Raw genomic sequence first — 23,424 nt, forward strand, 5'->3', positions numbered from 1 at the left:
GTAACTGGCAATGTGCACAGAGTATTCACCTAAATGTGTATACACTGTGGATATGCACCAGGAGGATACAGAGGCATCGGTGCATGCTGTCGTGAAGTCAAGGTTTCAGGTGTCTCTTGCTGGCTGGGAGGATGAGTAGGCAGGGCATGTGTTGGATTGCCCGCTGGAGGATGCAGTGAGAGGGGATATGCCAACACAGTCAGGCCTGGAGCCACCCAGGTAGCTGTTGAATGAAGGAGTGAGAGAGGATGATATAGACAGTGAGGAAGAGAAGGACTGAGATCTTAGTGGGGGGAAATAGGAAGGGTGCAGGTAGGATGGATGGCACTGGTCGGCAGCCGGATGCTGGGTCAGAGCCTGTTGGGCAGCCAGAGGGTTTTCCGAAGACAAGTGGCCCAACTTGACTTCTGTCCCCTGCACCTTGGTCCCACTGAAGATGTCCCCAGTCCTAAGAAGCCTTTACCCAGGCACTATGACTCCCTCTAGGCTCTCATTTGCCCTCAAGTCACTGTATATTTTCTTGTCCTGGAAGATAATAATCTGACTAAGATCAACAGTACTTCATGTTGGGCTTAACCCATAAACCAAATTAGGTTAATTTTAGATTTTCCTCAATGTAATAACAGGAGGGGTTTTTAAAAGGCAAAAACGTATACTATATACTTGCTTCTAAGATTTCTTGAGAATTAGCAAAATTATTTTGTGCTAGTTATTTTTGTAATCTAACTTGTATGAATGTTTGAATAGATCTTTAATTTTTTTTTTTTTTTTTTTTTTTTTTTTTTTTTTTTTTTGAGACAGAGTTTTGCTCTATCACCCAGGCTGGAGTGTAGTGGCACGATCCTGGCTCACTGCAACCTCTGCCTCCCGGGTTTAAGCAATTCTCCTGCCTTAGCCTCCCAAGTAGCTGGGATTACAGAGACCCGCCTCCATGCCCAGCTAATTTTTTGTGTGTTTTAGTAGAAATGGGGTTTCACCATGTTGGCCAGGCTGGTCTGGAACTCCTGACCTCAAATGATCCACCCGCCCTAGCCTCCCAAAGTCTTGTGATTACAGACATGAGCCACCGCACCTGGCTTTTTAACGCTTTATAACAAATACTTACATGATATGAGTCTTACGGATTTGGTCAGAGGTAAATGTAACTTATTTTTAGAATTAAAAAAATACACCTATAAAATGCAGTATGATATATAATGTTTATATAAGTCTACACATATTCGAAGCTTAGGAATATGATTGTTCTATTACTACTGAGCCAACTTTTAGAATTGTACACATAGAATCTGCCCATTTAATTAATAAGTTTGGCATTCCAAACAGCGGAAAGCTCCCCAGAGCTGCATAGAAGAATCTAGCAGCATGCCACCTGCTTGTGGTGTAAGTACTGAAGCTTTGCTGTGTGCCACATGATTGTCAGATTTCTTCATCAAACAATTTATGGTGAATTCTGTCTCTTTCCAAGAATAATGGAGAATTCTGGCAACTCAGTCAACATAACTTTAAGAAAAAGAAGCACTTGGTTTTTACCACTTTTCAATGGATACTGCCAGAAAAATAAACTGGGGCAAACAATACCAAAATGACGTTTAGGTAAATTTTGTTGAAAACCTGAACTGAATTGCTTAGTGATTTATAAATTATAGTCACTTAGGTATGAAATTTAAAGTCACCTTTGAAGATCCTAAACTTCAGTTTAATATTACAGCAACAAGCTCAACCAAACTGGAAGATCTGAGTTATTTAGACGGGCAGAGAAATGCTCCTCTACGGACGTCAATTAGATTACCGTGGCACAATACGGCCGGAGGTAGGGCACAGGAAGTTAAAGGTATTTATCCTCACATCCACTGCAATAATGGTTATGATGAACTCAATCAGTGACTTTGAAAGTCTGTGATAACCAGCATTGAAGCCAACTGTGTTTATAACATGATGGAAAGTGTGTGTGTTTGTGCTAAAAGCATATCTGTGAGGTGGGCTAAGAGGTCATCCTCAACGGTTTGGGGCTTCTTCCTTAAAATATGTGATTAACTTGCTTCTGGAATTGAAAAAATAATTCTGCAGTAAGTTATTTTGAAGTGAGGGGTAGTTGAACACTCATTAGGTGCTTATTATTAACAAAGTATAAGCTTTGTTTCAATTCTTGGACTAGGCTGGGCACGGTGGCTCATGCCTGTAATCCCAGCACTTTGAGAGGCCAAGGCGGGTGGATCACCTGAGGTCTGGAGTTCAAGACCAGCCTGGCCAACATGTTGAAACCTCGTCTCTATTAAAAATATAAAAATTAGCTGGGCATGGTGGCAGGTGCCTGTAATCACAGCTACTTGGGAGGCTGAGGTAGGAGAATCACTTGAACCCAAGAGGTGGAGGTTGTAGTGAGCTGAGATCATGCCATTGCACTCCAGCCTGTGCAACAAGAGTGAAACTGTTTCAAAAAAAAAAAAAGAAAAAGAAAAAGACAAAATCCCTTGGACTGTATTGGCGATGTTCTCTGTCTGCCTGTAACACAGTTGTGTGAGGTATACAGCAGCCTCACCGTACGGGCAAAGTGTAATCACACCTGGATGAGAGCAGAGCCCTATTTCTAGGGAAAACATGTTTCTGTTTTATTCATATAGCAGGGAAGAAGCACGACTTAAATGCAGTTCCAGATAAACCCATGAGACATGATTTGGCCCCTTACATGGCTTTCTGTAATCCTCTTTGTCCTTGAGTCCTGAGAATAACTCAAAGCCATGACCAGACTAGAAAGTAATTTCAATAGGAGACTCTGTAGTGTCCTGTTGGTCCAACAGGGTATGATAATTGAGGTGTTACAGAAGTATTAACAGAACCAGATTGGAAATGCTTACAGACAGATCCTAGTGGGGGTAAAGCTAAGGATTTAATGTAACACATAAGCAATGATATTTGAGTTTCTTAGTTTATAAAATTATGACATTTTTCTAAAATAATGTTTCTTTTTTTCTTTTGAAGCACGATTTGCTCCCTACAAGCCACAAGACATTTTGTTGAAACCCTTGTTGTTTGAAGTACCAAGCATAACAACAGACTCTGTGTTTGTGGGACGGGATTGGCTCTTTCACCAGATAGAAGAAAACCTGAGGAACACAGAACTGGCAGAAAACAGAGGCGCGGTGGTGGTTGGCAATGTGGGGTTTGGGAAGACAGCAATCATTTCCAAGTTGGTGGCCCTGAGCTGCCACGGAAGCCGCATGAGGCAGATTGCTTCCAACAGCCCGAGTTCATCACCTAAAAGTATGTGTGTGTTTAATTACATGTGTAGTTTATTAACATAAGATAGATGGAGGAAATTGCTGTTCACTTAGACATAAAATACCAATTTTCTTCAAGTTGTTGCAGCTACTATATAGGTTTGCAATTGTGTGAAGTAAACTATTTGAATACGTCCCTCTGTCATGATGTGTATTCAGCTATAAGCTGGGGCGAGGCCAGTGTTCCCTGATGTCCTCCTGAACTGTAACCCCTTCTTCCTTTAGATACAGGCAGAGTTGGGCCAGTGAGGCCTGATCAAGTGCTCTGGACAGTTTGGGGCCCTGAGAGCAAGGAGTTGGGCTCCTGGCAGAACAAGCTCAGATGGAGTCTAATGTGGAGTTCTTTTGGCACATTAGAACCTGTTTGGCATAGCCTTCGTCTTCTGTATTGGATTTTCCAAAATTATAAAGACATAGGACAGAGTAGCCAAATGTTTGACTATTTACTGTTTATTTCATATGCAATAAACTCACTCTAAACATGGTGAACAAGTGAATCATGCGAGATTTTTAAGACCCAAAAGAATTTAATAGGTCAGGCACAGTGGCTCATATCTGTAATACCAACACTTTGGAAGGCCGAGGTGGGAGGATTGCTTGAGCCCAGGAGTTTGAGAGCAGCCTGGGCAACATAGGGAGACCTCGTCTCTACAAAAAACTAGCCAGTCATAGTGGTGCACGCCTTTTGTCCCAGCTACTCAGGAGGCTGAGGTGGGAGGATCGCTTGAGCCCAGTAAATCGAGACTGCAGTGAGCTGGGATTGTGCCATTGCACTGTAGCCTGGACGACACAGTGAGAGCCTGTATCAAAAAAAATTTTAAAATGCCAGGGACGGTGGCTCATGCCTGTAATCCCAGCACTTTGGGAGGCTGAGGTGGCTGGATCGCCTAAGGTCAGGAGATCAAGACCAGCCCGACCAACGTGGTAAAACCCTATCTCTACTAAAAATACAAAAGTTATCTGGGCGTGGTGGTGGGCGCCTGTAATCCCAGCTATTCGGGAGGCTGAGGCAGGAGAATCACTTGAACCCGAGAGGTTGAAGTTGCAGTGAGCCAAGATGGTGCCACTGTACTCCAGCCTGGGCACCAGAGCAAGACTCCGTCTAAAAAAAAAAATTTAATAGAAGAAGCTGGAAACAGTAGATGGCTGTTCTCCAGGGAGGCGAACCTGTGCTGTCATGTGGACCTCTGAATTTTGGAGCATGTTCACTCCTTACTTATTAAGATACGCCCTGGGGCGAATCAAGAAATATAGTCAACACCCCACCCTGCTCCTACTATGATGTACATAATGAAATGGGTCTTTCTCTGCAGCTTCTGACCCCGCTCAGGATCTTCATTTCACCCCGCTGCTTTCACCGAGTTCTTCCACAAGTGCTTCCAGCACAGCTAAAACACCTCTTGGGTCTGTCAGTGCTGAAAACCAGAGACCAAGAGAGGATGCAGTGAAATATCTTGCTTCTAAGGTAAGCTCTCTTGTTTTATGGGAGCCTTCCAGATAGAGAGATTTGCTAGTTTGGTCTCTGAGAAGTAAATTGGAAAGGGGAGCTTAAAACAGAGACAAATGCTTAATGATAAAGTATAGCTTTTGATGAAATAGTGATTAAGTTATCCAAGTAAAAGTATGAATGACAGTATCTGTCTTAAGACATTGGCAGTGGACTTGATCCATGTTAAACAATGGGTTGAGAGTTCCTCAAGGCAGCAGAAGGTAGCATGTGCACTCGCCACAAATCCATGCTTACCTCCATGTGCTCTTCTTAATTTGGTATGTGAGCAGGAAATTGGGAGCTTCTGACTTGACCCAGACCTCTTCCCCTGCACTCTACTGCCTGAGACCTTTGGTTCCCTCGGCTTTGTGACTGAGGTTTCTCGTGAACTTGTAATACAGTCTTCCTTGGCTGGCTTTCCCTTCTTAAATTCATGATCATCAAGATCTTTCTGAAGTTTTTCTTCTGCTCAGCACCCATCACTGGCTCACCAGCCGCACTCCTGCATTAAAGCAGTTACTTCCCTTGCTTCTAGTGGGCTGCTTAAGTTTCCCTGGCCAGTGGTGGTGTGAGTCAGTGGAGCTGGAGAGCTGCTGGAGCCAGCAGCCATGGGGACACATTGTGAGGAGACCCTGCGGGGAGGTTGGTGAGAGCAGCTGAATAGAATCCTGTTCTGCACCAGATCCCTGTCCCTTCTCCTTCCTGGATGATGACTGCTCTTGGGACCGTCAGCCCTGATGCTTCTGACCACTGGTTCAGAACAGTCCTCTGGTCATGGGTGGGTAATTTGAGATGAGTGATGTAGTGCAGGCTTCAAAGCCATCCCTGCTTACAGTGATTTTCAAACTCCATTGACTGTGACCCACATAAGAGAGACATCTAACACTAGTGATCACTCACACATAATCGCCCACATAACTAAAGCATTTTAGAACTATATTTATTCTTATATTCTATAATATACTCTAGTATTCCTGAGTTTATTTTTAAAAAATTATGGCTCTAAATTGATTTCATGCCTGTAATCCCAGCACTTTGGGAAGCTGAGGCGTACAGATCACTCCAGTGGTCAGGAGTTCGAGACCAGCCTGGCCAACGTATTGAAACCTCGTCTCTACTAAAAATACAAAAATTAGCTGGGCGTGGTGCCGGGCACCTGTAATCCCAGCTACTAGGGAAGCTGAGGCAGGAGAATCGCTTGAACCCAGGAGACGAAGGTTGCAGTGAGCCAAGATTGTGCAGCTGCACTCCAACCCAAGCAACAGAGCAAAACTTCATCTCAAAAAAATAAAAAATAAAAGTAAATAACTAAATAAATAGATTTCATGACCCACTGTTGGGTCATGGAAAAAAAAGCAAAGCTGCTTTTGTGAAACGCCGTGCAAGACTGTGGTACTGGACATCTCATGATGGTTTGCACAAGCTTACAGGATGCTCACGTGTATCCCTGCTAATTTCTGTCCAGGTGAGAGTTGGAGAGCAGCCAGCTTTCCTCTGAGTGTTGACGATAAATTTAATCTAAACCAAAAGTCTCATGGCAGCTCCAGGTTGGCCAGAGGAAAGCTGTTGCACATTTACTTTTGCCACTTGTCTTTTAAAGAGTCTGCAGACCTGGGATCTAATCCCACATCCTTGACTATCTGTGTCAGGTTGGCAAGGCATCTAACCTCAGTGTCTGGTGCCCTCAGTGATGAACTGTGGCTAGTGGTTCTTGTCCTACTTCCTGCAGGGTCTTGCCGCGTCCAGTGGGACAGCAGCAAGGCAGATACTTCCAAAAAACATGTATCTCTTGGCACAAGTGTTTTGCTCTTCTTTGCCTTCCTTACCTTGTACTTGTGTTTCTCCTATCATCCTTCTTTGGAAAAGTATTGGATTTTTCTTCTATCTACTGCATGCCTCCCATTCCCAACACTTCTGTGTCTGGCCGTTTCCTGGCGTCCCTCTCACAAGCAGCCTGCTGATGCTGCAGGTCCCTTGGAACAGAACGATTCCTTTTCCTCTCAGTACCCAGGCAGCTCCCTCTCTCCTCCAACTTGTCTCTACACATGATGGGCAGAGAATTGGTGATTTCGGGTTTCATTCTTCAGACAGTGTCCCTATTGAACTTCTCCACAGTGTCCCTTGATGCAGTGCGGGTGTGGGGAGGGGCCAACGTCTTGACCCTCTGGACCAGGAGAAGGAGCTGCTGTGACTCTGCAGCCCCGGTCTCACAGCCTCTGGCTTTATCATCTGCCTTTTGGGATCAGCAAAAGGGTTTCCTAAAGAGGTGCTGCTGCTCTTGAGAACAGAAGCCTAGTGAAGATGGCACTTTTTGATGTTGAGAATATTGGGATGGCTTGGAGCTGCTCTAAGCCAGGGTAAATTTTACATTTTATGAATGCTGTTTGCTTATATTCAATACAAAGTAACGTGCTGATTTTTATGCTAATCAAGATGGATTTTGTGGATGCAGTTAAAGGTTCGCAAACCACACAAGGGAAGGAAGGAATAAATGGAACAATTATGCTAACAAATGACCCAGTCTTGGGCAATAGATGCTATGTATCTTGTTATCAGCGGACGAGCAGAGTTGTGTTCCTGTTTGAGATCGCAGAAGGAGCTGTGTGAAGAGGGTGAGGTGACACTGACAGTTCTGCTTCCCCCTAGGTGGTGGCCTACCACTACTGCCAGGCTGACAACACATACACTTGCCTGGTGCCTGAGTTTGTGCACAGCATCGCAGCTTTGCTCTGCCGGTCCCATCAGCTGGCTGCCTACAGAGACCTTTTGATAAAGGAGCCCCAACTACAGAGCATGCTGAGTCTCCGATCCTGTGTGCAGGACCCGGTGGCAGCTTTCAAGAGGGGAGTGCTGGAGCCACTCACAAACCTGAGAAATGGTACCTCATAGCAGCTACCTACAGCCCCTCTCAGTAGTGGTACAGCATACACAGGTGGTCCCCAGAAGGCAGGTGGTCAGCGGGGCCCTGGGGTAGAAGTGAGCTGGAGCAGGGAGAGAATGTGGAAGCGTCAGTGCCCATCCGCTCCTCTTTCTCAGAACCAGCCCCATGAGGTCCCTCCTACACCACCCCTGTGGTATAGTGTTAAAAGGAGCACCCTGATAAGAATGAATGTGATGACTGAGCGGTTCCAAAGTAGTTTGTAACTGTGGGCTATTTAGATGACTTGCACCACAGAAGACTGTTGCGTATTTTGCACTCCTAAGTATCTGAGGGAATAAGTGGATTATTTGGAGGAATTTTCCAGAATATATATTTGTCAGGGCCTCTGCTCAGTTGAATTGAAATCTTAAAGTGACTTCTAAAGGTTTCCATTTTAATTTTTTGTCCCCAACAAGGTATCAGTGACCTGATGGTCCCTTCAGTTTCCCATCTTCTCTCCCCTCACCTCCTCACCTTTTGAGCTTGTTTATCTGCCCACATGGCCCCTCTGCTGGAAGGTGCTAGAGGGATAGAAAACAGATATGTCATCATTTCTTCTCTATTTCCTGGGCAGAAAATCAGCAGTAATAAATAGAAAACCAGATTCTGGCTCGCAGAGAGGAGCCCTGTTGGAGGAGTCAGTAGTGTGGAGCTCTCACACTGTGTGGTTGTGTGGCTTGGGCCGGGCACTTTGCCCTGGGTTGGGGGCAGCGAGGATGTCAGTTTCCCTTCCCTGGAATCCACTAAGGAGCTCTCATGGGGGACCTAGTGACCTTTCTGGATTGGAAGTCTGTTATGTGTTCATTATCTTTGTGTAGCTCACCCCAGTGACAATGGTTTATGAAGAGCTAACTGTATTATATACATGAGTGAGATTCTGCTAACGTATGTCATGCAATATGTTTGTTTTGTGAGAATTGGTTTTCTTTTGGCTCTGTGCTCCAGTTTTCACTATAAATTTAATAGAAAATATGCTTCTGTGAAAACTGTTTCTTGTGCCATATGTAAACCTTTTTAGTTTCTAACATTAAACTGGGCACTAAAATACACTGGGTGTTGCTGTCTAAGAGAAATGTATAATTTCTTAATTTGAAAAAATTATTTTATCCTGTAGAGCAGAAAATTCCTGAAGAAGAATACATTATTTTGATAGATGGCTTAAATGAAGCTGAGTTTCATAAACCTGATTATGGAGATACGCTTTCTTCATTTATTACCAAAATTATTTCTAAATTTCCTGCCTGGTTGAAGTTGATTGTGACTGTAAGAGCAAATTTTCAGGTAACAAAGAATTCTCAAATCTTTCTCCAAGTCCCTATATTCCAATTTTACAGTGATAAATATTAATAACATAAAACTGTTGTAAACCATTCAGCTGCTTGAATTAGAAACTATGTTAAGAATTTGAAAAATTAGTCCAGAGAGCCCCACATGGGTGAAACTCTGACCTTTTTAGCTCAAGGCATATTTATCAAGATGTCAGGTAAGTTTCCTGTTGGCATCGAATTGCACATTTTCAAATGGTGGCATCTAGCCCTGGTTACCGTCATGGAGTGTGTGGGGCCAAGAGGCCTGCCAGAGTTTAAACCTACTCCTGCTGGTAGTTATTTGCATGGGTTTGCTGTGGGGCTTTGTGTTTTTTTGAAGGGAAAAATGAAGGTGAAAGATTTTTTTTTTTTTTTGGAGATAGAGTCTTGCTCTGTCGCCTAGGATGGAGTACAGTGGCATGATCTTGGCTCACTGCAGCATCTGCCTCCCGGGTTCAAGTGATTCTCCTGCCTCAGCCTCCCGAGTAGCTGGGATTACAGGCAGCCACCACCACGCCTGGCTAATTTTTGTATTTTTAGTAGAGATGGATTTTCACCATGTTGGCCAGGCTGGTCTCCAACTCCTGACATTAGGTGATCCACCCGCCTCAGCCTCCCAAAGTGCTGGGATTACAGGCGCGAGCCACTGTGCCCAGCTGAAGGTGAAAGATTTTTAAGGCCTATTCTCAGAAGTCTATTTTTTCGTAAAACTTAAACATGAGGTAACATTTGCAGCAAGCGGTAGGGTGATATTTTTTCCCCTCCGTCTTCCTTCTCTCTTGAATCCTGAAATTGTATCTTAACCATTGACTCCTTCTATACCTATCGTGTTTCAGTAAAGACTTTTAGACATTAGGTTTTGATTTTTGCCCTTTTATGATATTTATTTAAAAACAGCATTTGGAATTTTTTCATTATAAAAACTGAAATTATACCTCAGTTGAACTTGATGAGTGTTTTTTGGACATTCAATTTGTATATTTTTCAGTCTTTTTTTACACAGTAAGCACAATTTCGCAATCAGTAGAGCATGGGAACCAGGAACCTTACGTTCCTCTTCTTCTCAGCTGTGTAAGTTTTCAGAGCTTCAGATAGCATCCATGTAAAATGGGAGTGATTGTATTCTGCCCTCTTTATCTATATTGTTATATTAAATGAGCACATGCATTTAAATACTTCAGAAACAACAGTGGGAAGTCTTTTTAAAAAGGCAAAACTCTTTGCTGTTAGGCGTCAGATGTGCTTAATCTTTGGAATGGGGAAGAGATGGGAAGGGCACACGGGGCTTCTGGGAGCTGAGTATGTTTTGTTTCTGGGTGCTGGTTACACAGGTATACTTAGCGAAAATTAGTGACACTGTGCAATTGTGATTTGTGCACAAATCATATGTTCATATGTTAGACTTCAATTTAAAAGTTTGCTTTAAGAAAGCAATTAATAAAATAACATGCTGCACCAAAGTAGGCAGCTTTGTTAAGATGTGCTATCGTTGAGAGACAGCCCAGGGACCGTCTCAGATTTCCTGGTTGGGTTACATAACCCCAGTGTTTGATGCATAAAGAAGGATGCCTTTTATCTTGGCGTCTGGCCATGTTCTTAGATGTACAGTGTTGGTTGGTGTTTGTCCTTGTTATATAAGCAGTTGCACAGTGTAAGGATTATGAGTATCAAGTCACCTGCAGAGTCTCACTGCCCTTACTGGCCCTGGCCTCGTTGCCGCTGTCTACACAGGGCTCTTACTCTGCTCGCTAGGCTCAGGGTCCTCAGATGAGGGCCTTGGGAGAGCATTTACTGATTCCATCTCCCATTAGGATTTCTTTCACATAAGCTTTTTATCTTCACCTTATCCTATTACACGTTTTAATACAAAACAATGAGTCCCTGTAATCCATGAAAATCCTCCTTGAAAGAAAACTAGTGAATCTGGTTTAAAATGCTGCTAAAATAAAAAAGGAATCTCTGTAGAGTGACACTGTGGGTTTTTGTTTTTTTCCCCCAGGAAATAATAAGTGCACTGCCGTTTGTCAAGCTTTCCTTAGATGACTTCCCAGACAACAAAGACATCCACAGCGACCTGCACGCCTATGTCCAGCACAGGGTGCACAGCAGCCAGGACATCCTCAGCAACATCTCCCTGAACGGCAAGGCTGATGCCACGCTCATTGGAAAAGTGAGCAGCCACCTGGTGCTGCGGAGCCTGGGCTCTTACCTGTACCTCAAGCTCACCCTGGACCTCTTCCAGAGGGGCCACTTGGTCATTAAGAGCGCCAGCTACAAGGTGGTGCCTGTGTCTCTTTCTGAGCTCTATTTGCTGCAGTGCAACATGAAGTTCATGACCCAGTCCGCCTTTGAGAGGGCACTTCCGATTCTCAACGTGGCCCTCGCATCCCTCCACCCCATGACAGACGAGCAGATCTTTCAGGCTATTAATGCCGGCCACATCCAGGGGGAGCAGGGATGGGAAGACTTTCAGCAGAGGATGGACGCCCTCTCCTGCTTCCTCATTAAGAGGCGAGACAAAACCCGCATGTTCTGCCACCCATCCTTCAGGGAGTGGCTTGTTTGGAGAGCAGACGGGGAAAACACAGCCTTCCTGTGTGAGCCCAGGTATGACAGGCGCTTTCTGTCAGCTCTTTGCAGGGAATCTCGTGTGCACTTGGGGAAAGGATTTAAATGTGATGCACGTGTCTCAATGGAAAGGCAATCCAGAACGACTAATTCAGTGTTACTGCTTTGTTTTCTTATTTTTCCTCCTTTTTGGCAGAAGGATGGGCAATGGGGAATTCTCTATACAGAAGCTGCCTTGTAATTGCTAGTACTCCCTTATGGATGGTACATGTGGATAAAAGGGAAACTGGGTGGTGCCTATGTGGTCCTTCCTTGCTGTCCATTCTCTCATGGAGCCCCGTCCCCTCCCCCACCCAGCTTCTGCAGGGTCATGCATGGGAACATGTGAGATCAGCTTCCAGGAACAGGGGGCTTCTCTAAAGGGTGTTCCCTGTGTGTCTGCTAACTGTCATGGGTCCTCAACACCTCCACTCCCCCACTACTCCTTGAACATGGAGTGATTTGTCCCAGGGATCAGGTGTATCTGTGAGCCCAGAGGAAGCACCATGATCCAATCTAGCCTCCTTGCTCCACACCCCTCACCCTTCGTCAGTGAGCTCTGTGTGGCTGACTGGACCAGGCTGGGTTGCAGTTCTCCTTGCTGCCTGGGCCACTGTTATCACAGTGGGATGGGGAAGGAAGCCTGTCTGCTGTGTGGCCTCGTAATAGCGTGAGAGGTCAGAAAGTTTGAGGGTGCAGATGCTTTCAGATATATGTATGGCAAGCCCCCAACTTCCACTTGGCCCTGGCTTTGGCCTGTGTCTCTGCTGTCTTGAGTGGCTTCTGCTCTCTGTGAGCCAGAATTGCCCCCTGCTCTAGTAACAGAGCTGGCAGGCTGCTCAGCTGACCCCTTAGGCATTTGACCAGATGCTGGGATCCAGAATGAAGAGGCGAACAAGCATTGGTGAGCCCTGCGAGCCTCACAGCCACTTTCCTCCCTGTGAATATTGACTGAACATCCATCTGATAGGCCTGGCTGCTGTTCATGTTGGGGTTCTTATTATTTTCTTCAGTAACGCTGGTTGAAGGTTTGTTATCTTTTGAACCTGGTTTGGGGCAATACACTAACATCCATATGGTCTGGCTAAATGTTTCCTTATTTAGCCAGACCATAATAGCTAGGTGAAACGTGTGCTATGACATTTCTAGCCAAGTCAGATTACTTTCTAGGGAAAGTCCAGTCATTTTCTAGGAAGACTGGCTATAGTTGGGTTTGTAGAGACATAAAAACAAATTGAAAGACTCCATCAGGACTGTAGGTTGTTACTGGGTTGGAGGCTAAAGTGGCTGGGCTGTAGTCTTCATTAAGCTTCACTTCATTTTGGGTATTGGTGGGCCTTGACGTTACGTAGCCTAGGCCAGAGCTAGGGTGGGTGCCTATAGGCTCCTGAATGCCACTGTGTTCTTAAAAGCAGGTGTGGGGACATCCCCTGAGGCAGGACCCTGGACTAGGTGGAGGCATGAGAGGCACCAAGGGTACAGAATTTAAGGAAGCACCCACTCCTAGGGTGGTGCAAGTTGTTGGCATTTTCCCAAGACCCCTGTAGTATTTGAGTTTCATTCAATTGAGAGGATATAGAACAATGTTGGAAGGAAGCTACTGGATTCAGTTCAGCAACAGTTTTTGTTATATGCAGTTATGTGCAAAGTACTGTGGCAGACACAGGAATTCCTGGAACGAGGACCCTGCTCTCAGGGCTTCCTACACAGGGCAGGGGAGGCAGGAAGTGACATGCGAGAGGGAGGCACACTTCTTGTGGACCTCACAAGAGGCAGAAGCTTCCAGTGGCAGTAGAGGGGCCTGGGGAGGTGATTTTAAAAAATGGTGATGGTGGGTTGGGCCTCGAAAAATGGTAGCATTTCTTCCCCCACTCCCAATTGATGTATTTTTGCCGTAATTATAAAGGGAGAAAATTTCAACCCCCAGACAAGAACAGTTCACTTTTTATTTCTGCCGCATTTTAAATAATATACCAACCATCTTTTTCTCTTGGAATTCTTGTCTGGGTTTTTACTCGTCACAGGCATTTTACCAAGCTGTTAGAAGCCTTAGAAAAGTGTCATTTTCATTTTCCATGGTTGTGCAAACCTCCTAGGAGGCAAATTATCATGTACTTCACTATACCCTTGTTGGATTTTTAAGTTGTTTCTAAATTACTTACAAACAGAACAACCTGTCATGTCTTGGTGCCTTACAGATCTGGATTCAAATCCTCCATTGATTGTGTATTTTTCTGTGCATGAAATATATTTTAATTCTCCATGCCTGCCTTCCTTAGCTATAAAAAATGAGTGTCTTCTCACTGAGTGTTTTGGTAGCTATTAAATAAGATCTTAAGGCGATGTACTACTTCCTGTCTCTTCTTTCTTCCCTCTTATTTTTGATTATGCCCTAGGTTAGCATTCCAGAAATAGAATTAAGAAGTTAAAGAATAGTTTGAGTCTGGCCGGGTGTGGTGGCTTACGTGTGTAATCCTAGCACTTTGGGAGGCAGAGATGGGTGGATCACCTGAGATCAGGACCAGCCTGGCCAACATGGTGAACCCCGTCTCTTTAAAAAAAAAAAAAAAAAAAAAAAAAAAGAGCCGAGTCTGGTGGCAGGCACCTGTAATCCCAATTGCTTGGGAGACTGAGGCAGGAGAATCGCTTGAACCCAGCAGGCGAAGGTTGCAGTGAGCCAAGGAGCGCGCCGTTGTACCCCAGCTTGGGCAACAAGAACGAAACTCTGTCTCAAAAAAAAAAAAAATAGTTTGAGTTTTCATTCATATCCACCTAGACTTAAACATATTTACATTTTGCAATATTTGCTACATCTGTTTCCTTTTTTTGTTGATGTTAAATTGTAAGCATGATATTTTACTTTAAATAACTGAATATTCATCTTAGAGATATTTTCATACTTAACCATGCTATTACTGCACCTAAAATATTAATGCAAATTCTTATTAATCTTAAACATTTAGCCATGCTCAAATTTCTATTTTTTAGTATGTTCACATCAGAATCCGAAAAGTCCATAAAATACATTCGATTGTCTCTTTTAATCTATAGTTTCTCTTCTCATCTTTTTTTCTTTTTCCTCACAATTTATTTGTTTAAAAAGAGCAACTGGGTAGTTCGTCCTGTATAGTTTCCTATAGTCTGAATTTTGTGTCCTCATGTTGTTTTTTCATGTGTTCCTCTCACCCCTATTTCCTATAAATTGGTAGTGAAGTTTAGAGCTTGTTCAGAGTCTATGTTTTTAAACAAAGACACTTAGTAGGTGGTGGTGAGTACCTCTCTCAGGAGGTGCATGACATCCTCGTGTCTTTGTAGGCACTAGAAGCCACTGATGACCGTTTCTAAGATCCATCAGCTTTTTTTTTGGTTGCACAGGCAGTCTCATCTAGAACAGCCCCCTATTAGCTCTGTTCTCTGTTAACTCGAGAAGTGAATAGGTTGTTAGTAGGTAGGTAGAACAAGGCTGTTGAAGACAGGAGGAGCTGTTGAACACTTTGCATCAGAATGAGGAGGCCACATTCTGCAACAGCAAATCTAGGTTGACTTGACCTTTTTTCATGGAACAGAGGAGAGGAAAGAGCTAACAGAAGGAGTGTGCAGGGCACAGAGTGTGTGGGGCCTACTGTACCAGTCAGGAGTGGGGTCTTGGGGGGGACTGGGGATAGAGACAGGCCTTGCTGACATGAGGTAGCTGTTGTGGCTTGGCCTCATGGGCAGAGTAGAGGAAGAGGAGTCAGAAACTAGGTGTGGCTTTGCTCTGGAGAAGGGTAAGAAAGGCAGGCGGTATGCAGCAGGTTTCGCAGGGACAGGGCTGGTTTTAGTTGTCAGCAGTTGAGATTGCAAGATAGCCGTCTGTCCCAGGCAGACAGGTTCCAGGGGCAGGGTGGGTCGGCAGTTTGGAGGAGAAACTGACGGTTGAAGATCTAGCATCACTGACGGAGAGGTGTCTGGCGTGACTCAGTGAGGAAGCTCATGTCATTAGAGAAAAGATAGCACTGGGCTTCCAGGGCGTGGAGGAGGGTTTCAAGCAGGGACCTTACGGATGTAAAGTGTTGCCAAGAGGTGAAGGGAAATGAGTGTTAAGAGGAAGCCATTGGATTTTCAGTGAGGGAGGAGGGTCCTGGATCCTTAGGAGACTCTGACCATTGAGTTGAGAGGAGAGAAAGGAGGGAGCCAGCATCTTGGGATGGGAGGTAGAAGGGCTTAGGGGACGGGTGGTTTTGTTTGTTTGTTTTTTAATAACACAGGAGATTGGGACATTGTCGGAAACATCACGGAAAGATAGTGCAGAGAAAGATCCATAAAGAAGGAGAAATTGGGAATGCGAGGAGGAGGGAATGGGACCTGAGCGATGGGGCAGGTTGCCTCCTCTTTGTTCCTGTGGAATCTGTTCACAGCACCCAGTTAGCTAACTTGCGTTTCGTTTGCGTGTCCCCTCCCATCGCTTAGAGCTTCTCAAGGAAGCACCTTGCATTGTTCCCCATAAAATCCCTGCCGTCAGACGTGGTGCCAGTGATAAGGTGTAGCTGTGAATGAATGAAGGAGGACTCAAGCTCTACTGGTTAAGAGCACAGGCTCTCCTATCTGACCAACTTTAATTCAAATCTCTGCTCTGTCATCTAACCATGTGGTCTTGGACAAGTTGCTTTACCTGTTCAGGCCTCTTTCTTCATGTAAGCATATGGGGGTCATAGGATTGTGCAGGTAAATGTATCAAGATAATTCAGTTAAGTTTCTGCATCTGGCGTAGAGTAAGAGCTTGATACCTGGAAGCTTTGGAAATGAACAGAATCATGAATGCAGATGATTTTAGAAGGGGATTGCTTGGTTTCAAGAACAAGAGGGCAGAGAGGAATGATGAGCAGGGTTGCAGGAGCATAGGTGGGGAACAGTGGCATGGGGAGTTGTCTCCTCAGAGAGGTGGGATGCCCTGTGCTCAGCTGGGAGCACTGGAAACCTTAGGCCCGGCCACCAAGGGGTGTGTTGTCATTACCCTATAAGGTGATACTTAGTGTGTCTTTGTGATGGACACAGTTGGCCTGGCCACAGAGCTCAGCCAGCTGGGAGACTTAGGAGGACTTAGCCTGTGGTTGGGAGAGTAGCCCGCAACTGACATGATTTGGGCCACATTGAATCCTGGGATCAGTCCATGGGTAGGACCTGGGGAGACCTTGGGGGCCTGGAGCACTAGAGAGATGCCGACAGCGGTTTCCATGGGAACAAGGGAGGAAGGGAATCCCAGGGTCAAGATCTGGGACGTAGAAGGTGTCCAGGGGATGACAGGGCATGTGCTCATGGGAAAACTTCAGGCCATTACAAGACATTGGACGGGACTCAGTGGGCAGTGTGGGCTTAAACGTCATGCCCTCCCCTGTAGTATAAAAACCGATTCCTTGGCCTCCACCTGCCTTGATTTCCTCATCTCTAACATGGTTTATAACCTATTTGAGAAGCAGGCATGCATCTGGATAGACAAATGCACTTTAAATAATGCGTGCCTTTAATCCTAGATTAGCAACTAGTAGGAGGATGCATCTGGCATAGAGTAAGAGCTTGATACCTGGAAACATTACATATATTTTAAAATATATGTAATGTTTATCTTTTCTTCCCTCCACAACTACCTGCTTTTCCGCAATCAAACTGCTCAAAGTTGACAAGATGATAGAAATGAAAGTAATTTACATTGCATAGAAGTCACTGCTATTGGAATAAGCAACTCTGTGTGTCATTTAGAAATTAATTGGCTCAGACAAAGGCATGGGGTCCACAGGAAGACAGTGAATCCTATGGACATAGAGGGCAAATGGGCAGGATGGCCCTTTCAGAAAAGGGAAATGGGCAGGATGGTACCTTCACAAAAGGGAAATGGGCGCTATTGGTTGGATGTCAACCATGTGCCAGCCACTGCAAACCCACTTAGAGGCCTTAGCCTTCTTCTCACCACAAGGACTTGTGTGCCATCCAAGCCTAGAATTCTCTGCTTTCCTGATCATGAGCTGTCTGTCACCTAGCATGGCCTGGCTTTTCTCTCCTTCCCACTGTGAGGCCTTGTCTTTTGTCTACCCCCAGTGGTGGTGATCCTGAGGGGACCTGAAGGCCAGGCCCAGGGATGGTTCTGTGCTCTGTGTCTATTCATGCATCCATCCCAGAAACACATTTGAATATTCACCAAGTGCTGGGCACTTTGCTAGGCATTATGACTCAGACGAGACCCTTAGCCTCCCAGAGTTTACATCTTTGTGACAGACATAAATCAATGACTAAGGCAATGGGTGGTAAATTGAGAGTGGGTCTGCAGTGTGGTGGAATGGGCTCTTCTGCTATGAGCCTTTGTATTCCTTCCCCTAGGAATGGGCACGCGCTCCTGGCATTCATGTTCTCGCGTCAGGAGGGCAAGTTGAACCGCCAGCAGACCATGGAGCTCGGCCACCACATCCTGAAGGCACACATTTTCAAGGTGAGATACACACCAGCTTGGGGAAGGGTTTCTTTGTTGTCATTTTGAGGTTTTGCTTTGGAGATTTTAGAGAGCTCTGTCAGCCATCCAAGAAACACTCCACGCACCTCAGCCCAAATGCAACCTCCTCCTGCCTCCCCTCTCCAAAAGTAACCACTGTTCTGACTCAGCCTGGGCATTTCCTTGCATCTTGCTATAGTTGATTGCTCAAGTGTATATCTGAGTGCTGGAGTTAAGTTTTACTTCTTCCCACCTTTAAATCTCTGATAAGTTTCTTTTTATCTAAAGGCTCCACTTTGTTCATTACTTTTTGTTTCCTTGTTATTGATTTGTCCGAGAACCTGAGTTCCTTGACCTGTGTGATTTTATACCACCTGGACTTTCTGTGTGCTTGTTTTTCATGATGCAGTTTAACATGTTCCTCTTTCCCCTGGGTTTTCACAGGCTTAATCACATTGATCATTTTTTAGGATGTCAAGGTTCCAGTTGTAAGTTTCTTATATCAGGAGGCACAGCATTTGTGTTTGCTTCTCATTTTGTGGTGCCATCAGTCATTTCTGGTCACTGCCTGGACTTATTCATTCGCAGTTACACCTGGTGATTTTTTTATTTTTTTATTTTTATTTTTTTGAAATGAAGTCTCGCTCTGTTTGCCCAGGCTGGAGAGCAATGGTGCGATCATAGCTCACTGGGCTCAAGCAATCCTCTCACCTCAGCCTCCCAAGTAACTAGAACTACAGGCACGCATCACCTTGCGGGGCTCAGATGGTGATATTCTAATTCTTTCATTTATTCTTCCTCTAATTTACTTCCAACATGGCAAAACCTTGTCTCTACTAAAAATAAAAAAATTAGCTGGGAGTGGTGACATGTATCAGTAATCCCAGGTACTTGAGAGGCTGAGGCATGAGAATCACTTGAGCCTGAGAGGTGGAGGTTGAAGTGAGCTGAGATTGCACCACTGCACTTCCAGCCTGGGCGACACAGCAAGACTCTGACTCAAAAAAAGAGAAACTCTCATCTGCCATCTTTCTCCCCAGGCACACAGTTAACCTAGTGAAGACAGGCTGGTTCCTTGACCCTTGGTTTCAGGTAGTGAAAGCTCACGTGTCCGGGCGTTCTTTGTGTGAGACCCTGTGCCTTCTGCGGGTATCTGCACCCTCTGCGGCAGATCTACTTTCAGAGTGACCCTGCAGGTGGGAACGAGATGCTCAGGCAGGTCTGTCTCTGATTGTTTCCAGGGCCTCAGTAAGAAGACGGGAATTTCTTCAAGCCATCTCCAAGCCCTGTGGATTGGCTATAGCACCGAGGGGCTGTCCGCCGCCCTGGCCTCTCTCAGGAATCTTTATACTCCCAACGTGAAGGTGAGCAACCTTCTGCACAGAGACCCGGAGACCCAGGCCTGGCCGGCTGCTGGCTGTTCCTCCAACAGCCCTGCTTCCCTCTGCCCTGGGTGGTGGTGAGAGGATGCAGAGGAGCTTCTAATGATGTGCTTCCCTGATCATGCAGGCTTGGGCACTCTATTACTCATTCTCCCAGAAGTTTAGCTTTTCTTTGGCAGAAAGATGTGGGTGGTCAGGGCTGCTCTGGGCACATGTGGTGACTGTTGCGCAGCAGATGTGATAAGGAAGCAATTTACAAAAGAGATCAAAGATCAGAGAGATTTCTAGGGAAAATGGGTTTTTTAAGTGTCCTGGGTTACTAATCTGGACCATCTCTTTAGAGTTCATGGGAAATTAAGCCTTGATGCGCGATGCATAGAGATAAGTACACAGAAAAACAATCATCAAGGTTTCATGTACACATATTTCTGCCTATGGAAAGGATGTCAGCATGGCCTTCTGTGGAGCCAAGAGCTTCTTCACTTCTTGGTTAGCGGCTGTCATGTCATGATGTTCCACTCAGCTTTTTAAGGTAGATTTTTCTTCCTGATGTCATGTAGCCTGGGAATCTGAAGCACACAGAGGCCAAGTGGCCTATTAAGGCCACAAAGACAGTTAGTGTCCAGGCCTTTCAGCTGCAGGCCCTGATGTGCCCGGCTGCCTGTGGAAGCTCTGGGGCAGTTTAGTGAGCCAGGTCTTCCTCCTGAATCACTCACATTGTTTTATCTTTCATTTCAGCTAAGAGTGTATCTTTTTGCTTCTCCATAACTAATGAAATTCTATAATCATAAGGAAGAAAGACAAGAATAAAAATGGCAATATCTGTTTTCATACTTTAATGAATTTCTGGGCATAGAATTTATTTTAATACAGTGATAAGTAAATGGGAAACATCTGTTGAGTACAAGTTTTTAAGACAGTAAATTTAAAGGTACAGCATAATAGTGTAATGAGCATGGCCCTCCTGGGATTATAAACTTTCCTCTTTAATGTATGTGTGATTTTAAGAGTTAATCATTTTTACTTCGTTTTGTAAAACTCCAGTGTCACATCTACACCATCCCCCAAATTATTTCTATAATGTGGTTATAGAATCTTAAGTCTTTTCATTATCCTTCCGTTTCTTGTATCTTTCAAGGTGGGGGGGAAGGTTTTCACAGGATCCTGAACAAATTACAGTAATTTTAAATTATGCATGCAATTAAGGAACTTTTTTTAGAGTGTCTTAAATGTTGTCGTACAAGAATGAATGTCATTTTGAACAATAATTGCAGTTTGCCACGTTGGTAGATTAAAGTGACTTGCTCTGGGATGATTACTTGGTAGATGGATTTTAGTTGCAGTGGCATGCCAGCAGTCTCTAACCATGTCATCTCCTGTGGCCAGGCCAGGATGAGCCAGCCTGGGCCCCGCTGGCCCACTGGGGTCCCATCCAGCCAGTGGTTTTGTTGCACCATCTCATAGGCTGTGGCCTCAGGAGGATTTAGGTTGCAATTCTTTTCTCAGCTGACAACAGAAAGGAGAGGAGAACATGAGCTAGGCGTGGCCTTTGGCCCAACTTCCTTTGGCTGGGAGATCCAGTCATATCCTGCATCATAGTCGGAAAGGACACATTTAAAAACAACTGTGCTTGTGTGAGCTTCCAGTGTACTTAGTGGGAATGTTGATGCAGCCCCATGACAACCCTGGCCAAACCTCTTCTCATCCTCATGATGGTGTTGCCTTGCATACCCCCACCTCCCTTCCTGTTTTCATTAAATCCAGAAGTTGAGAGATACCACCACTTCCGAGTGTTGTCCAAGGAGAGCTTCTGTGATCATGATCGGAAAATGTCCATATTGTTGGGGGAAAATCTATAGGATTAGTTATTTAAACGGGCTCCTTCAGCGCAGTGCATTCTCAGCCAGGACTGCTGCCTCTGCTGCCTGACTGCTCTGTGACCATCATTAGCTTTGTGCTTAGCACTCAGCTCTGCCTTACTCCCTCTGAGCCCTGGCTTTCTCACCTATAAAGTGGAGACACAAAAGAGACTGTGTCTCGAGTGATAAGAAACCTTACTGAGATGTTAAAGTTACTGGGAACATACTTGGCATTTATTATGTTTACATGAATTCTTGTTAGTGCTTTGCCTCATCTCTGGAAACTGGTTCTGCTGTGGGCACCTGGGAACTTCTGGATGTGTCGGTTGGTGCTTGTTAACAAGAGCTGCCTACCTTGAGGATGTGATGGTTGCAGGTGACTTACCTCTGCCCTCAACTTGGCATGAGGTGTCCCTGCTGCTCTGTGCTGGTGAACAACCCAGGGTGGGCATGCAGGGTGATGTGGACAGGAGGGCAGAGCTCCCTCCTGTGCCTTCCAGAGGTCAGGGACATGAGTTCTTGTCGTTTCTGAAGACTCCATGAAAGGTTGATTATAACATCGATTAATGTTTATTTAGCATGTACAGGATGCTGAGTGCTGTGCTAAATGCCTGATGCACATGTATATAGATACTTTTTTTACACATTGATTTTTTTTTTTTTAATTATTATACTTTGAGTTCTAGGGTACATGTGCATAACGTGAGGGATTGCATTGGGAGTTATACCTGATGTAAATGAAGAGTTGATGGGTGCTTACACATTGATTTTTAATCTTTATAACCACCAAGTGAAGTGAAACTTTTATCCTCGTTTTTTCAGATGAGAAAACTGAGGGCAGTTGATAACGTTCCAAAATCACACAGCTGGAAGGGTTCCTGACATTCAGCAAGCCCTTGCTCTGCAGGTGCCTTTATCACTTGATGTGTTTACAGCCCTGGCTGCCAGCTAAAATCACCTGGGAGCTCTGGGTACCACAGCCCCAGCCCCAGTTAAGTCAGAATCTCCAAGAGTGGGGCCAGGGTATTGGAAACTTTCAAGCTCCCAGGTGGTTTCAGCATGCATCAAGGTTAAGAACCATAGTTTGGGGGAAGATGATGGAGGGTTAAGTGGTAAAAACAACTACAGCCTTACACCAACAAAGGAACATGTTTTTCCCAGAAGCAGATGACGTGTGAATTGATGACATCTTTAGGAAACCTGCCCTGAGCACATGCCTTCCAGGTAAACTCTTGTAAGGGATTCAACATGGCACTCCAAGTGTACCTTCCACTATTATTAGCAAAAGAGTACCTGTTAGAATAGGATGGCATGCTGCTGTTTTCTTAGGTGGCACCTAAAGCACAGAGAGGTCGAGGAATTTTCTGAAAATCACACGGTAGGTTAGTTTAGGGGCTGGTTGAGAACTCATACCACTTAATCCTTTATCTTTTAGGCTCATGGATCTCAAGAAGGTATGGGGTTGATGGGGGAGGAAAGAATGTAACTGTCTGGCAGAATCATCCAGGGAATTTACGAATGATCCTGCCCGTCCTGTGGCTATCAGAGTCTGGTGTGCCCCTTGCGGCGTTGCACGTATTGTCCAGACATGTGTATCTTCTGTGTTCCTCTTGCTGAGGACTGGTTTCATCGGCCTTAATAAAATCCTCACGTATTTCTTCAGCATAATCTGATTCTGTCCACACTAACAGTTATTCAAAGGGATTTTAAAGACACTTTTATTATTTAATTTTAAATTTTTTTTTTTTTGAGATGGAGTTTTGCTCTTGTTGCCAAGGCTGGAGTACAATGGCGTGATCTTGGCTCACTGCAACCTTCGCCTCCTGGGTTCAAGTGATTCTCCTGCCTCAGCCTCCCGAGTAGCTGAGATTACAGGCGCGTGCCACCACAACCAGCTAATTTTTGTATTTTAGAGACTTGGTTTCACCATATTGGCCAGGCTGGTCTCAAACTCCTGACCTCAGGTGATCCACACACCTTGGTCTCCCAAAGTGCTGGGATTATAGGCATGAGCCACCACGCCTGGCCACACTTTTATTAATGTTGTAGTGTAATGCAATCTTAAAATGCTTTTGAATTAGATCAGAGTCTGGTGGCATTTTAAAAAGCAAGCCTATATAGA

At 44.9% G+C, this 23,424-nt stretch overlaps 1 protein-coding gene across 24 annotated transcripts in view; it reads left to right on the top strand.

Annotated features, from left to right (window-relative positions):
• Positions 1–23,424, top strand: part of TANC1 (tetratricopeptide repeat, ankyrin repeat and coiled-coil containing 1) — a 265,725-nt gene that overhangs the window by 200,002 nt on the left and 42,299 nt on the right. For 16 of the 24 annotated variants that reach the window (XM_001093218.4, XM_077957059.1, XM_077957062.1 and 13 more), the window contains 8 exons: positions 1,709–1,831; positions 2,980–3,261; positions 4,592–4,743; positions 7,414–7,645; positions 8,802–8,968; positions 10,994–11,601; positions 17,953–18,061; positions 19,303–19,425. In XM_001093218.4, the coding sequence (XP_001093218.3) occupies positions 1,709–1,831; positions 2,980–3,261; positions 4,592–4,743; positions 7,414–7,645; positions 8,802–8,968; positions 10,994–11,601; positions 17,953–18,061; positions 19,303–19,425 (1,796 nt within the window). The remainder of the gene's footprint in view (positions 1–1,708; positions 1,832–2,979; positions 3,262–4,591; positions 4,744–7,413; positions 7,646–8,801; positions 8,969–10,993; positions 11,602–17,952; positions 18,062–19,302; positions 19,426–23,424) is intronic. The other 8 variants (XM_028830727.2, XM_077957060.1, XM_077957068.1 and 5 more) reach the window with 1 other exon arrangement.

Source organism: Macaca mulatta, chromosome 12 (genome assembly GCF_049350105.2).
Source record: "Macaca mulatta isolate MMU2019108-1 chromosome 12, T2T-MMU8v2.0, whole genome shotgun sequence".
Classification (NCBI taxonomy): Eukaryota; Metazoa; Chordata; class Mammalia; order Primates; family Cercopithecidae; genus Macaca; species Macaca mulatta.